The sequence below is a fragment of the Bombina bombina genome, chromosome 4 (assembly GCF_027579735.1).
Source record: "Bombina bombina isolate aBomBom1 chromosome 4, aBomBom1.pri, whole genome shotgun sequence".
Lineage (NCBI taxonomy): Eukaryota > Metazoa > Chordata > Amphibia > Anura > Bombinatoridae > Bombina > Bombina bombina.
The window spans coordinates 1,159,895,540-1,159,912,563 of NC_069502.1; the positions used below are offsets into that span (position 1 = coordinate 1,159,895,540).

General features: G+C 41.0%; 1 protein-coding gene across 1 annotated transcript in view; it reads right to left on the reverse strand.

Moving 5' to 3' along the window:
* The window catches only part of ACBD3 (acyl-CoA binding domain containing 3), a 198,465-nt gene that overhangs the window by 19,880 nt on the left and 161,561 nt on the right, over positions 1–17,024 (reverse strand). The window contains exons 4-6 of the mRNA XM_053712622.1: positions 12,605–12,763; positions 11,654–11,828; positions 10,738–10,939 (exon numbers count right to left, since the gene is read on the reverse strand). Coding sequence (XP_053568597.1) covers positions 10,738–10,939; positions 11,654–11,828; positions 12,605–12,763 — 536 coding nt within the window. The remainder of the gene's footprint in view (positions 1–10,737; positions 10,940–11,653; positions 11,829–12,604; positions 12,764–17,024) is intronic.

The window sequence follows — 17,024 nt, forward strand, 5'->3', positions numbered from 1 at the left end:
TCAGTCAAAGAGAATGACTGGAGGTTATGGGTAAGGGAAGTGACATATATAGCAGCTTTGCTGTGGTGCTCTTTGCCTCCTCCTGCTGGCCAGGAGTGATATTCCCACTAGTAATTGATGATTTACGTGGACTCACCATATCTTTAGAAATAAATATTTTTATGATTTTAGTAAATAACATTGAAAATAGCCAGGTGTTGGTACAGTGATTTGTTATCAGTGGTGTTTAATGCAGCATGAGGAGGCTGTAATAAAAACTATAGGGGCCCTTCCCTTGTGCCTTAATAGAAATAAAAGCACCTTTTTTTGCCAGGCGATTGTTGCCACAATAGTAATCACCAGGCTATACAGACAACATGTACTTATTTTGTTATGGGACCTGTCCACTTTCAAATACATTTTATTGTGACTCTATAAACATTTCTGATCTTTTATTATTAAGCTATTTTTTGTTATTTGTGGGAGGATTGTTACATTTCAAGAGCTGATAGGAACAGGTATAAATGCGCTTCTGTACATAATTGGCCACAGAAAGAAAGATACACACATTAAGGCGTATTCAAGAGGTGTGTCCCACGACTACAAAACAAAGAATAATTCTCTAACAAAAAAATCATGTAAAACTTTAGAATTGTACGTATTTAGTATGCAGTCCTAATTTATATGTGGACTTTATAATTCCCGATAGCAGTGAAGTGCAAACTCCAAACACAAAGGGACACTGAACCCAATTTTTTTCTGTAATGATTCAAATAGAGCATGCAATTGTAAGCAACTTTCTAATTTACTCCTATTATCGAATTCTCTTCATTCTCTTGGTATCTTTATTTGAAATGCAAGAATGTAAGTTTAGATGCCGGACCATTTTTGGTGAACACACTGTGTTGTTCTTGCTGATTGGTGGATAAATTCACCCACCAATAAACAAGTGCTTTCCATGGTCCTGAACAAAAAAAATAGCTTAGATGCCTTCTTTTTGAAATAAAGAAAGCAAGAGAATGTAGAAAAATTGATAATAGGAGTAAATTAGAAAGTTGCTTAAATTTGCATGCTCTATCTGAATCACAAAAGAAAAAATTTGGGTTCAGTGTCCCTTTAAATTATGCTTACCTGATAAATTTTATTTTCTTCAGATGGAAAGAGTCCACAGCTGCATTCATTACTTTTGGGAAATAAGAACCTGGCCACCAGGAGGAGGCAAAGACACCCCAGCCAAAGGCTTAAATACCTCTTCCACTTTCCTCATCCCCCAGTCATTCTGCCGAGGAACAAGGAAACAGTAGAAGAAATATCAGGGTGAAAAGGCGACAGAAGAATAAAACTACAGACACAACACATAATAAATACGGGTGGGGAGCTGTATAAAATTATCATGTAAGCATAAGTTTTTCTTCATAAATGGAAAGACTCCACAGCTGCATTTATTACTTTTGGGAAAGCAATACCCAAGCTATAGAGGACACTGAATGCCAAGACGGGAGGGTACAAAAGGCGGCCCATTCTGAAGGCACCAGGCCTGAAACCACTACCCAAGAAAACCCTGCTTTGTCCGAAGCCAAGAAACATTGAATAGAAAAAAGGCCCCAAGGACACTGACCCGCAGATAGCCCGGAAGCCTAGCTGGAGACCGCAAAATCAGACTCAACTGAGCCAACAGTCCTCCATGAAACACAGTCGCTCAGCAGTCGGTCCCCAACCACACCCCCTTCACTAAACAAAAACCACAAGGATTAGGACCGGGCATCAGAACAGAGAAAACTTTCCTCTCAACATCGTGCAAAAGAACTGAAAGAGACAACAGAAGACTGAGTCCTCAAAACATCAGAACTTAGAATACAAGACATAATACGTGTAGCAGACCCAGACGAGGTAAACACCTGAGTCAAGAACAAGCAGTCATTCTCAGGATGACACAGAAAGAAATCCTTGCTGAGAAGTAAACAGCGACCAAACAAGAGATCAGATTGCAAAACTTCCAAGACAGAGAGCACTCCAGGCAATTCAAGCCGACAGACTGACACATAGGTCTTAAAAAGAGAGACGCACAGAACCTCAACGAGGCCCACTGCACCCCCTAAGATGACCAACAATCTCAGAACCTACTCCCAGCCGGGCCAGCCCAAGCGTCGGCAGGTCTGAAAACAGGGGAACAAAAAAGAACCCCAACCCAGCTCCCAAAAGAGCGGAAGGATGGCCCTCCATAGGCTCAACACAGAGCCAGCAAGACTCCAGAAAGAACAGAACAACCCAGAGATCATGTCTCCCTTCAACATAGGTTAAATCCTCTGTTCCACCTCCTGAATGCAGGGGAAGCCCTAAGACAAGGACCACACCTCAGTAAGGAGGAGAACAAGCCCTCCTAAGAAAAAGGGGCCATTAAATACAGAGCACTTGCCCACAAGACACAAGCTGAACAAGAGAGCAATCTCCAACGCAGATAAACTTGAAAGGAATCCCCTTAGAAAATAGCCTGCTAGCACACCGACAAGGTGCAATAGCTGCAGCGGATACCCTGCAAACCCTTTGCATGCAGAGCCGCAAAGCCATCAGGTTACTTCAACAAACTGTCCAAGGGAAACCATTGAAGAAGCGTAAGGCAAGCCCCATGAGCATTGGCACTCAGAAAACCTGGCCAACCGTGAGCAGCTTAACTAGCCAGACCAAAGGTCATAGCCCAAGTTCCCTGGAAGTGGAGAACCCCAAACCCACCCTAAAGTCTGCAATGTCCGGTAACAACTCGCAACGGGAACCACAATGGAAAAACGCTGAGCAAAGCCTTAGCAACAGGACAAACCAGGGCAATGACAAGTCCGAGCCCCCAATTGTTTAAAAACAAACAATATCCCAGAAACTCAAACACCCCGTTTGATATAAAAAACAGACCCACAGGGAGATATCAATGCAATATCCAGAATAACCCGGATAACGAGAACACCTCGCAAATCTTGACCCAAGGAAGAGACCAACCCTTGCCGAAGTACAACACTCCAAAGGAGCTAAGGCATCTCGAACCAAGACACTAGAGCCCATAGGCGTTTGAACCGCCACAAGACGTCCAAAGCAAGGGGATACCTCAAGAACAAAGTCACTCGAGCAAGGCTAGTCTCCACATAACCTACAATACAAGTCAGAGGATCAAATTAAAAAAAGGATGCGGATCATCCCCAGATCCGGGGAAGAACCCTAAGCAGAGCCCAAAGGAGACCCCAATGACCATAAAAAGGAACAACCATCTCCCGAAGGGAAAACCAGGCCCCAAAAGGACCATGGAAGGAACAAGTACAAAAGGACTATTTCCCAGAGGCTCAGAAAGGCCAAACCGCCCAAAATGGCAGTAAGGAGGCGCTAAGCCCCCAATCCTCCCACGTGAGGAAGAACATCCTGAGAGTATCGGAATTAAGAGAGTGTGACGCAGCGGAACTCCACTGACCCAGTCAACCAGCTTGAAGGCTAAATATGGACTGAAACATCCTTCCTGCCTCGCAGACTCTTTAGATTGCTGAGTTGAAACTTGTAATATAAAAACAAAAAAACACAAAAAAAATAAAGTGAGCACTCGGCACCTAAACCGGCCCAGCCTGGCAGAACAGGCGCCAGGTGTCTGAACAAGCCACGAGACAGAAGAACTGAACCAGAGCAGGACCAGCCTGCAGACAGGGCCATAACTGTCAAGCTGCCTAAATCCTCCCTCAGAGGGGAAGAGATAACAGACAAACATAGGACCAATGTGTCCTGTAACAAACTTCCGCAGAAGCAAACAGCGAGGATCAATCCCAGAGAAAGTTCCTGAAAGAAACATATAATCAAAAATAAAAAAGACATCCTAACCGGATAAAAGAAAATATAAGGCAACCCGTAGGTTAACGCCCAAGAAAAACAGGCATACCCGTAGGATCAGCCAAAAGGAACCCTGATCTTCCAACAAACTGGGAAGGATCTCAATAAACCGACAAACAGGAGATTACGTCATCCCCTCATGTCTAATGAGGTGAGCCATTGGAAGTAGAATACTGCAGATTTCGGTATCCGTTAAGGATAGGGTCCTCTAATAACTCAAAAAACGTGTCTGAGTAAATCGCGAAGACGCGCTATTCTGCAACGAAAGGAACAACACTCAGGGATAGCTACACCCGCAGGGAACTGCATAGGCCCACCCAAGGCGGGGAGACCCTGGACAATAGGGCACGAACATAAACGCAAATAAACATCTGGACTTTGCAGACGCATAATCGCCAAAAGTATGTGAAAGCGAAAACCTGCTGCGACCTCGGGGGGGGGGGGGGGGGGGAACAAGCTGCCCTGCAAGGAGGGATAAACATAATCTGGGTTACCCACATGTGTAGTAGTAGGGAGTGGTAGGGAACTCACCTTGCGGAGGACAGAACCCCCTGAGGCGGATGGCTCAGCGATCCCTTGATTCCCAGAGCCCGAGGAACAAGGCGCTATAATACGGCATACAGAACATAACGGATTGACATGTGTCAACGAGGGCCAATTCACATTCTTCACAAGTCAAAGAATCTGAAATTTGAACAGTCTCAGCATCACAATCCTCCATAACTGGATAGAGAATATAATAATATGGACTATAAGAAAATAAACGGCACCTGACACCCACAATGGCTGGGGCACTCACCACCTCCTATGACACTGGCAGACCAGACATTTTTCCGACGCCACACGGTCAGGAATGCGGAAATGGAAGACCAGATCTTAAACACGCCCAGTCACAAGGTGAACCGTATAGTAAAAAAAAAAAAAAAAATATATGCTTACCTGATAAATTTCTCTCTTGCGATGTATCGAGTCCACGTATTCATCCAATACTTGTGGGATATTCTCCTTCCCAACAGGAAGTGGCAAAGAGAGCACCCACAGCAGAGCTGTCTATATAGCTCCTCCCCTAACTCCACCCCCCAGTCATTCGACCGAAGTCTAGGAAGAAAAAGGAGAAACTATAGGGTGCAGAGGTGACTGAAGTTTTATAATAAAAAATACTACCTGTCTTAAATAGACAGGGCAGGCCGTGGACTTGATACTTCGCAAGAGAAAGAAATTTATCAGGTAAACAAATTTTGTTTTCTCTTGCAATACCAAAGCTTTAGGACACGGATGAAGGGAGGGACAAGACAGGTACCTAAAAACGGAAGGCACCACTGCTTGTAGAACCTCTCCCAAAAATAGCCTCCGAAGAAGCAAAAGTATCAAATTTGTAAAATTTGGAAAAAGTATGAAGCGAAGACCAAGTCGCCGCCTTACAAATCTGTTCAACAGAAGCCTCATTTTTAAAAGCCCATGTGGAAGCCACCGCTCTAGTAGAGTGAGCAGTAATCCTTTCAGGAGGCTGCTGGCCAGCAGTCTCATAAGCCAAACGGATGATGCTTTTCAGCCAAAAAGAAAGAGGTTGCCGTAGCCTTTTGACCTCTCCGCTTTCCAGAATAGACAACAAACAATGAAGATGTTTGACGGAAATCTTTAGTTGCTTGTAAGTAGAACTTTAAAGCATGAACCACATCTAGGTTGTGCAACAGACGTTCCTTCTTGGAAGAAGGATTAGGACACAGAGAAGGAACAACAATTTCCTGATTGATATTCCTATTAGAAACAACCTTAGGAAGAAATCCAGGTTTGGTACGCAAAACCACCTTATCCGCATGGAAAACAAGATAAGGTAAGTCACACTATAAAGCAGATAACTCAGAAACTCTTCGAGCCGAAGAGATAGCTACTAAAAACAGAACTTTCCAAGATAAGAGCTTAAAGGGACACTATACCCAAACATTTTCTTTCATGATTAAGGTAGAGAATACAATTTTAAACAACATTCCAATTTACTTCTATTACCTAATTTGCTTCATTCTTTAGATATACTTTAATGAAGAAATAGCAATGCACACGGTGAACCAATCACAGGAGGCATCTATGTGCAGCTACTAAGCATATCTAGATATGCTTTTCAGCAAAGAATATCAAGAGAATGAAGCAAAATAGATAATAGAAGTAAATTAGAAAGTTGTTTAAAATTGTATGCTCTTTCTAAATCATGAAAGATAAAATTTGGGTTTCATGTCCCTTTAATATCTATGGAATGCATAGGTTCAAACGGAACCCCTTGAAGAACTTTAAGAACAAAATTTATACTCCATGGCGGAGCAACAGGTTTAAACACAGGCTTGATTCTAACTAAAGCCTGACAAAACGCCTGAACGTCTGGAACATCCGCCAGACGCTTGTGTAAAAGGATAGACAAAGCAGATATTTGTCCCTTTAAGGAACTAGCTGATAATCCCTTCTCCAATCCTTCTTGGAGAAAAGATAATAGCCTAGGAATCCTGATCTTACTCCGTGAGTAACCCTTGGAATCACACCAGTAAAGATATTTACGCCATATCTTATGATAGATTTTTCTGGTGACAGGCTTTTGAGCCTGAATCAAGGTATCAATGACCGATTCAGAGAAACCACGCTTTGCTAAAATCAAGCATTCAATCTCCAAGCAGTCAGACGCAGAGAAAGTAGGTTTGGATGCTTGAATAGACCTTGAATCAGAAGGTCCTGCCTCAGCGGCAGAGACCATGGTGGGACGGATGACATGTCCACCAGGTCTGCATACCAAGTCCTGCGTGGCCACGCAGGTGTTATCAAAATCACCGAAGCTCTCTCCTGCTTGATTCTGGCAATCAGACGAGGAAGGAGAGGGAATGGTGGAAACACATAGGCCAGGTTGAAGGACCAGGGCACTGCTAGAGCATCTATCAGCACTGCCTGGGGATCCCTTGACCTGGATAGACACCTCCGGATGGAGCTCCCACTCCCCCGGATGAAAAGTCCTACGACTTAGGAAATCCGCCTCCCAGTTCTCTACCCCTGGGATATGGATTGCTGAAAGATGGCAAGAGTGAGTCTCTGCCCATCGGATTATTTTGGAAACCTCTATCATCGCTAGACAACTCCTTGTTCCCCCTTGATGATTGATATAAGCTACAGTCGTGATGTTGTCCGACTGAAATCTGATGAATTTGGCTGCAGCCAGTTGAGGCCACGCCTGAAGCGCATTGAATATCGCTCTCAGTTCCAGAATGTTTATCGGGAGGAGAGTCTCCTCCTGAGACCATAACCCCTGAGCTTTCAGGGAGTTCCAGACTGCACCCCAGCCCAGCAGGCTGGCATCTGTCGTAACTATGACCCACTCTGGTCTGCGGAAACACATTCCCCGTGACAGGTGAACCTGTGAATACCACCAGAGAAGAGAATCTCTGGTCTCCTGATCCAGATCTATCTGAGGAGATGAATCTGCATAATCCCCATTCCACTGTTCGAGCATGCATAGTTGCAGTGGTCTGAGGTGTAAGCGAGCAAAGAGAACTATGTCCATTGCCGCTACCATTAGCCCGATTACCTCCATACACTAAGCCACTGACGGCCGAGGAATGGAATGAAGAGCTCGGTAAGTGGTTAAGAGTTTTAATTTCCTGACCTCAGTCAGAAATATTTTCATTTCTACCGCGTCTATCAGAGTTCCTAGGAAGGAAACTCTTGTGAGAGGGAAGAGAGAACTCTTTTATGTTCACCTTCCACCCATGAGATCTCAGAAAAGCCAACACGATGTTCGTGTGAGACTTGGCTAGTTGGAAAGTTGACGCTTGAATTAAGATGTCGTCTAGATAAGGCGCGACTGCTATGCCCTGCGGTCTTAGAACCGCTAGAAGGGACCTTAGCACTTTTTTGAAAATTCTGGGAGCCGTGGCCAACCCGAAGGGAAGGGCCACAAACTGGTAATGTCTGTCCAGAAAGGCGAACCTGAGAAATCGGTGATGATCTCTGTGGATAGGGATGTGCAGAAACGCATCCTTTAAGTCCACGGTGGTCATATGTTGACCCTCCTGGATCAGTGGCAGAATAGTCCGAATAGTCTCCATCTTGAAAGACGGGACTCTGAGGAATTTGTTTAGAATCTTGAGATCCAAGATTGGTCTGAAAGTTCCTTCTTTTTTGGGAACCACAAACAGTTTGGAGTAAAACCCTTGCCCCTGTTCCGCTCTTGGAACTGGGTGAATCACTCCCATGGTATGAAGGTCTTCTACACAGCTTAAGAACGCCTCTCTTTTTGTCTGGTTTGCAGACAATTGAGAAATGTGAAATCTCCCCCTTGGGGGGGAATCTTTGAAGTCCAGAAGATATCCCTGGGAAACAATTTCTAAAGCCCAGGAATCGTGAACATCTCTTGCCCAAGCCTGAGCGAAGAGAGAGAGTCTGCCCCCTACTAGATCCGGTCCCGGATCGGGGGCTAACCCTTCATGCTGTCTTGGAGGCAGCTGCAGGCTTCTTGACCTGTTTACCCTTGTTCCAAGTCTGGTTAGGTCTCCAGACTGACTTGGATTGAGCAAAACTCCCCTCTTGCTTTGCAGCAGGGGAAGCTGAAGTGGGACCACTCTTGAAGTTTCGAAAGGAACGAAAATTATTTTGTTTGGTCTTTATTTTATTTGTTTTATCCTGAGGGAGGGTATGGCCCTTCCCTCCAGTGATGTCTGAAATAATTTCCTTCAGTTCAGGCCCAAATAGGGTCTTTCCTTTGAAAGGGATGGTCAAAAGCTTTGATTTTGATGACACATCAGCTGACCAGGACTTAAGCCATAATGCTCTACGCGCTAAAATGGCAAAACCTGAATTCTTTGCCGCTAATTTAGCCAGTTGAAAATCTGTAATGAAAGAATTAGCCGCCAGCTTAAGAGCCTTAATTCTATCCAGAATATCATCTAATGGGGTCTCCCCCTGGAGAGCCTCTTCTAGAGCCTCGAACCAAAAAGCAGCTGCAGTAGTTACAGGAACAATGCATGCAATAGGTTGGAGAAGAAAACCTTGATGAACAAAAATTTTCTTTAGGAGACCCTCTAATTTTTTATCCATAGGATCTTTGAAAGCACAACTGTCTTCAATAGGTATAGTTGTACGCTTAGCTAGTGTAGAAATAGCTCCCTCCACCTTAGGGACCGTCTGCCACCTTGCCAAATCTCTGCTGTGGCGCCTACCTGCCCCTTAAGGGTTGAATTTGAGGGAATAAAGCTTCGTTTTGGCCCCAAAATTGAGTCAGGACCCTCCTGTGTTGCAGCTTGCTGTCCAGAATGAAAAACAACTGCGCATCTAAGGCGCAAAATTAGGCCCCACCCACCTCTTACTCGATGTCTGTTGGGCCTTAAAGTAACACCTCAAGTGTTTCAAACAGCCATGTGGGATGTAAACCTCAAAATAAGCCAAATGAACCCTCTAAATAAAAAGTCCCAAAAACGTTTTACCATATTTTTCAAAAAACGTTTGCTCTATTATATAAGTGTCAACCAGCAAAGTAACTTAGCCCTTATGCCAGCTTGAAATACTACCATAAGTCTTTGATTACAGCTTACCCTTCCCCTCATGGGGATAATGTCAGCCCTTTTCTTGAAATATCACAGTCTTTCTAGAAAAAAATGACTGAACATACCTCAGTGCAGCATAGCCTGCAAAGCGTTCCTCCACTGAAGTTTCCTGTACTCCTCTGTGGGAACAGCAGTGGATCTTAGTTACAAATGCTAAGATCATCATCCTCCAGGCAGAAATCTTCATCTTTTTTCTGCTTGAGAGTAAATAGTACACACCGGTACCATTTAAAATAAACTCTTGCTTGAAGAAAATAAAACTAATATTTTGTCACCACAATCACTTTACCCTTCCTTATTGCTTAGAGCCGGCAAAGAAAATGACGGGGGGTGGAGTTAGGGGAGGAGCTATATAGACAGCTCTGCTGTGGGTGCTCTCATTGCCACTTCCTGTTGGGAAGGAGAATATCCCACAAGTATTGGATGAATCCGTGGACTCGATACATCTTGCAAGAGAAAAGTGCGCCCAACTATAAGGCTGCGTCACTTCCAAAGGCCTTTATGTTCCATGCCAGGAGCCCAGTTAACACTACACATAAGCAGATTGAATCACATAACAAGCATGATTAACCCCCCCTCCCCCTGTTCAATAATCCCCCTCAGGAGATATTAACCCTCGATTCCAAGACACCAAAGAAGTCTCACCGAGACCCTATATTGTTTTATAAGTCCCGCAAGAAAGCACTTTACAGGAAACAAATGAATTACAGTACATTCTGATGAAGTAAAATGAAACGATCTTACCGGAATCTACGCTGTGGAACAGGAACACGACCCTTTAAGTGCGACGGATAGTAGCAGCGCCTCCATCATGGACTTGAGAGAAGAAAGCAGGCAGCGAAGTTCGACAACGCTGATTGCTTGTGGAGCAGTTAACATGAGTTGGGATGGTTTCTCAGAAAGACTCTCGCTGCATCTCCGGACTCTAACTTTCATCCAGGCCCTCACTGAGAGACTGAAAGGATTACTTAAAACTCCCGTCCCATGTCAAAGAGTAATACTCTCCATAAGAGACAAACAAACTTCTGACACTTCTCTGCCAACCTCCTGGGACGAAAGGCAAAGAATGACTGGGGGATGGCTGGGGTGTCTTTTCCTCCTCCTGGTGGCCAGGTTCTTATTTCCCAAAAGTAATGAATGCAGCTGTGGACTCTTTCCATTTATGAAGAAAAGTGTTTAACGTATGAAAAAGGGGTTAAGCTCATAACTAAAGGACACACAAATGCATATAAATTTGAGAGGACAATAGAAATTCATCACATTGAAGTTTAGGTTAGTGCACACTGGGTGTTCCTAAACTGGATTATTGTGACCTATGACCCACCTTTTGGCCCATTCTCCAGGACATCATCTGCAGCATCTACATCCAGTTCAGTCTCATTACTGTCAGCAGTGGGATGATTCTGACCATTGACCGCAGGAGCATCACCCGGCACAGCTACGTTTCCAGAGTTCATTTTGGAGGAAGAGTTAACTGGAGAGTTCATTCCAGTGATTAGCGTCTCTTGTTGCTTCTGTAAAGCAGCCTATAGTTAAACAAGACAGATGTGATGTATTATAAAAGCATCTTGTGTCGCAATAAAACTCTTACAATTTTATAAAATATATTTAGAGAACAAGTTAACAAAACAAAAAAAACTTGTTTTGTTAAATGGGATAAACACTAAAAATATTGCCGCTATTCAAAACGCGTAAATTGTCACATCGCCGACACTTCCTCTGATGAGTGTTTGTTGCTGGAAAATACAGGATTGTAAGTTTTCACACCTCTGATCGCCATATTGTCTGCAATTTCGATTTAAAAAAAATGAAATGTCTCCACACAAATATATGGAAAACTCCACTGTAAGCATAGGAGCAAATAATAATAGTACAGTGGCAAAAAGACAAGAAAAATCTTTTGTTTGATTGGTGCACAATAGATGTGCGAAGGCGTGAATCATAGGCAACTGATTACAGGTCACTAGGTGAGCTGATAGTAGAGGTGTATTAAACATCATGGCTGGTAATCTGTGTTCTGCATTTCTAGATACAACCCAGTAGGGATTTCCCATGGTTTGGCAAACTACTTGATCAACTCGCTTGATAGCCATCAAAATAACTGAGCCACTTCTAGTGTTTACATGATAATTCTAGATAAAGGGAATTGCAATTTGAATAATAAAATAAATAAAAAAGCAAATGTCACCCTGTCATGGAATGGTTAACACAGGCGGCTCTCTCAGCAACTGGTGCTGTACCTGCTGCTGTGCTAGCTGCACCTGATACAGCTGCTGCATATACTGCTGGTAGTGTTGCTCCTGTAGCTGGCGGATGAGGATCTGTTGCTGTTCAAAGTTCCCCGGGTACTGCTGAGCAGCATATTGCTGAAACTGCATCGCTGTCTGAGAGTTCAAAGCTGCCATAATCTGCTGCCTAGAGGGAGAGAAATTGAACACATTGGTACAAAACATTCCAGAATTGACATAAAAGGTTAACATATTGGGGGTTTAGCACCATGTCTGCTTCAGCCTCTCCCAACCAACACTGAGGTCGGTACCATGTGCACATGCCTAATGATGATCTTATTTACCAAGGAGCTGATTGGTTGGTAATCCCCATGCATGGAGTGTACCTACCAATCAACTAACAGCTAAATGCCAAGACTGACACTTGTTTTATAGCTGTATAGCTTTAACTTTCATGTGCCTTTAACACAATCCTTAACATTACAAAACACACTGCTTAAATTTTAAATGGAAGTTTCTTAGCTTGAACGGGTAGAAAAACAGGCTCAAAAATGTAAAGCTTCTTCCTGTAGGTGGAACAAGGAGAGCCAGTATGCTTATAAAACTTATGCTCGCTGAAAGGGCTCCTAGATAAATTATAAGAACAAATATTGGTACCATGTGCTTGTTAAGGATACCTGAGCTTACCCAGGCACTGATCAGTAGGTATGTTCTATGCATGGCATATATCTGTCAATCACCACCAAGAGTCTACATGTGGTGTCTACACATGAAAATAAAGAAGAATCTGGAGCTATAAAGCCTCAAGATACCAGTAGTTTTCATGACCCTAAGGTTTGTAAGATCAACTTAAAAAAGGGATCCATAGAATGACATTGCTGGAGAGATTTCTTTTTTTAGAGATCAAGCTCTCATACTTGCGTACAATTAGTAAAACATCTAACAGTAGTACTGAATAATTACTTTTGTTGCTCCATTCGAAACCGCTCATCCTCTGCCCGTCTCTTTTCCTCCTCTTCCCGTTTCAGTCTTTCCTCCTCTTCTCGCCTTCGCTTCTCCTCTTCTCTCTGCAAACGTTCCCTTTCCTCTTCCTCTCGCCTTCTGCGTTCTTCCTCTTCAATCCTATTAGCCAAAGAATAATAACACTTAAAATAAGATTGTAAGTTCAGAGGACAACTTGTAGCTTGTGTGAATAAAAAACTGATACACTGAAACATTGCCACTGATTGATATTTACTACCACAGTTTTTAGTTTAAACAAATATCAGAAATCAACATTAATCAACATAGTTAAGCAATGAACAATTCACGCATACTTTCTAAATTACTGCTATCAAGATATAGGGCTCTATTCAAAAAGAAACTGCTTATTTTAAAGCAAATTCATTTTAATCCACATTGTATTTAGCAGCCACCGATAAGTAAGTAACCCAGTTTCTGAACCAAAAAGGGGCTGGCTCCTAAGCTTTACTTTCATGCTTTTTAAATAAAGATAGCAAGAGAACGAAGAATAAAATTGATAATAGGAGTAAATTAGAAAGTTGCTTAAAAAACATGAAAAGAAAAAATGTGGGTTAAGTATCCCTTTAAGCAATTTTTTTTTAAATTTTCATCAAATGTTTTTTTTTTCTCCCTGTGTGCTTAGAGACAAAACAAAACCAATATTTTTAATTGGACCAAAAATAAAATGATGTATTATACATATCCAAATACTGCTGACTGGCTCCATTTCCTCTATTGCCAACGATGGTGCTCACCAGCAAGTAGGTAGCAAAAGATTTGCAGCTAGAATTCAAGTGTTTTTCTATTCTCTCTTGCTTTTTTTAATACCATTCCGGCCCAACGTGTGAAATTTTGTAGCTGCGTATATTTTTCCTGCAACATTTCACACATCAGCCAAATAGCCACATACAGCACAAGATCTAATAACTAAAGTATAATATTTACAAAGCCGATATTCACAATACTCTACAATAAGGCTGCACGATTGGTGGCGGATGCGGTTTTAAAACGCGATTAATTGTTGCAGTTTTAAAACCGCGAGTATGCAATTTAAAATTTTTTTTTTAAAAATCTTCAGATGGTCAAGAAAATGGAGAGGGAGGATGAGAGGCGGACCAGTGTGCAGTGGTGAGCGGACCGGAGCATGCCCGCGAAACAGCCATTTTGGAAGAGATTGAAGAGTGTGTGGGAGTCATCTGGGAGTGTTGTGGCGGTGGTCAAGCGGTGGTGTGGCGGTGGGACAGCTCAAATTTGTGAGCAATAAAGTGAATATTGTAAAAAAAAAAAACAGTGCCTTACTGATTTTTTTTTTTACTTCTGTGACGCTTAAAATATAATATATTCAACATAATGTTACCAAAATATATATAAATAATATCTGCTACGTACTGCTCTCTATCATATATTTAGTAGATAGATTAGAGAGGATGAATGATATATAGAGTTACTTACTAGATAGATAGATGATAAATGTAATATTATATTTATTTATTATTTATATTTATTTAATATATAATTTAATTGAGTCAAGTGTAGATTCCCAGAAGATAGATCATCAGTAGTAGTACACAGTGGTGCAGTGCACAACAAGTTTTTTTATTTTTATATTTTCCTCTAATTATAAGTGTTCATTTTTATGCTCCAAGAGTGTATTGGACATTGAGAAACATGTACAGTAAGATTCTGTAGTGTTACTGAAAAATGAAGGTGTTATAGTAATTTTTAATAAAATCGCAGATTATTTTATTTATTTTTTAAATCGCAATTCCCGCCCCCCCATATTGCCCAGCCCTACTCTACAATTAATCGACTGAAAGAACTTTGCTTCATGTAACTGTATAATACTAGATCAGTGTAACACATTGCATATAGTATCGTAAGCAAAGCCATAAATACATACATTTTAATGTGATATTATAGTAAAGAAAGTAGGCACTTCTCGTAACATTCGTGAACGGAATACTGCAGGACTGACATCTATTAACCTAGCTCATCTGTGTATTGATTGATGTGAGAAATCCAGGAAACAACAGTAATAAAAAATAAACCTTAGAAACCTGCATGACAAAGCATGATTTGTGAAAACAGCATTTAGCAATATAAGCCCATACTGTCCTTACTTTCACTAAGAGGCATTTGAACAAATGCAGAAGAGCTCTGTTACAACTAAAAGGTACATACTGTAAAAACACAAAATGCTTTAATAGGTAGATTTTTTACTTGCACTAATACTCACCCCACTATCAAACATATTAAACAGTAAAAGCTGTGTAAATTCAAACTGAAATATATTACTGCAAATACAATTGCACTGGTTGATAAGGACAACAGGCTGTTTTTATAGTGGAAAGGGACACGCCTCTATAAGCGCAACAAAACTTTAGTATACTGAGCAAAGAAACATAAATGAAATGCACTTCGAATTTCCTTTTGTAGATGAAGTAAAGAAAATTGTTGACTACAAAATCCTGAACAGGAAACAAATGATGATTGGAGGCTACATGTATTTGTTGCTCCAGATCTGCAGGGCTCCTAAACAGGACTTTAGCTTATTTCCAAGGATTTAAAACAGAGCATTTTCTAAACAAACAAAAAGATTTACAAATCTGTTAGCTCCTTATTTCCTATGAGGAGCTTAAATGTAAAACAGTAGCTAGTGCTACTGTTATAAACCAGTAGTAGAACAAAACATTTAATTTTGGTTTCTTTCCATCTTTAATATTTAATGGGGTGAGGGATGTCAAAAACAATAGTGAAGCTTATATACCAATTGGCTAACACAGGGATCAATCCAATGACAAGGATATTGCGTAAACACTATTAAACAGTGTAAAACTGTAAATTTAAAAGCCTTTCCCATCTTTAGAGTAAGTCGTTTAACTGCATAACTAAAGTAACTAGCGGTTTATATTTTGCGCATTCATTAGTTAAACTGTATTAAATCGGTAGCTTGTTGTTTCGCATTTTGAAACAAACACAAAGAATACAGCAAGATGAGCGAGGATTTTTTTGTATTGGCTCATGTCTAACTAGCATGTCTTTTATGCATCACTTCTTTCCCAGCAGATATAGGGATTTGCATACTTGGACTAAAATCTGCTTTATGAGGAAAAATGTAAAAACCCTATACATTACATACATGAATGGAAGTGAAGTATTAATATTAATGTATCACTTTCATGGCCATTTGCATTTTCCTGTTAATGCCATAATAAAATAAAGGTTAGCAGTATATTTTCCTAGTAAAGCAGCGGTATATAACTGTTGCCAACTCCCAGAGGATCCAGCAATTATAGCTCAATCATTAACTCTACCTTAGGATTTAATGTTTATGTCTGCACCACAAAGCTGGCACACCACCCAATTTTCACTTTAAATGTATTTTTTATAAAACCTGATACATCATTTTGGCACCAAAACAATTGTGGAGAAGTTATTATGTTTTATTTTCCTGAGAATTTGCAAATGGAACAATATGATCGACAGGATCGATTACTATTAAATTGTATAAAATCAGGGGTGCCCAATTTCTTATGTGGCGGTCTGGTCACTAATAGCAGGATTGGTCACAGGTCACATTACATTATACACATTGTTACGATGAAGGAAACACCTCAAAATAAAATTAAAATCGGTCAATTATTTTAGTTAAAGGGACAGTCTACTCCAGATTTTTTATTGTTTAAAAAGATAGGTAATCCCTTTATTACCCATTCCCCAGTTTTGCATAACCAACACACTTATAATAATATACTGTTTACCTCTGGGATTACCTTGTATCTAAGCCTTTCAAACTGCCACATTATGTCAGTTCTTTTGACAGACTTCCAATTTAGCGAATCAGTGCTGACTCATAAATAACTCCACTTGAGTGAGAACAATGTTATCAATATGACACACATGAATTAGCACTGGCTAGCTGTGAAAAAACTGTCAAAATGCACTGAGATAAGATGCCGGCTTCAAAGGCTTAGAAATTAGCATATGAGTCTATCTAGGTTTAGCTTTCAACAAAGAATACCAAAAGAACAAAGCAAATTTTATGATAAAAGTAAATTGTAAAGTTGTTTAAAACTGCATTCCCTATCTGAATCACGAATGTTTAATTTTAACTAAATTTATATACTACTCAAACTGATCAAAGTTGGTACAAATACACACTTTTGCACACTAAATCTAAGGCTGCAGTATGGGTAGTCATACTATAAATAATTGCCTGAAATTGGTTTAATCTCAAATAAGAACTGTTTCACCAATTCATTTAACCCCTTAGTGACCAGACCATTTTTAAATTCTTACTGTTACGGACCAGGGCTATTTTTACATTTCTGCTGTGTTTGTGTTTAGCTGTAATTTTATGCTTACCTGATAAATTATTTTC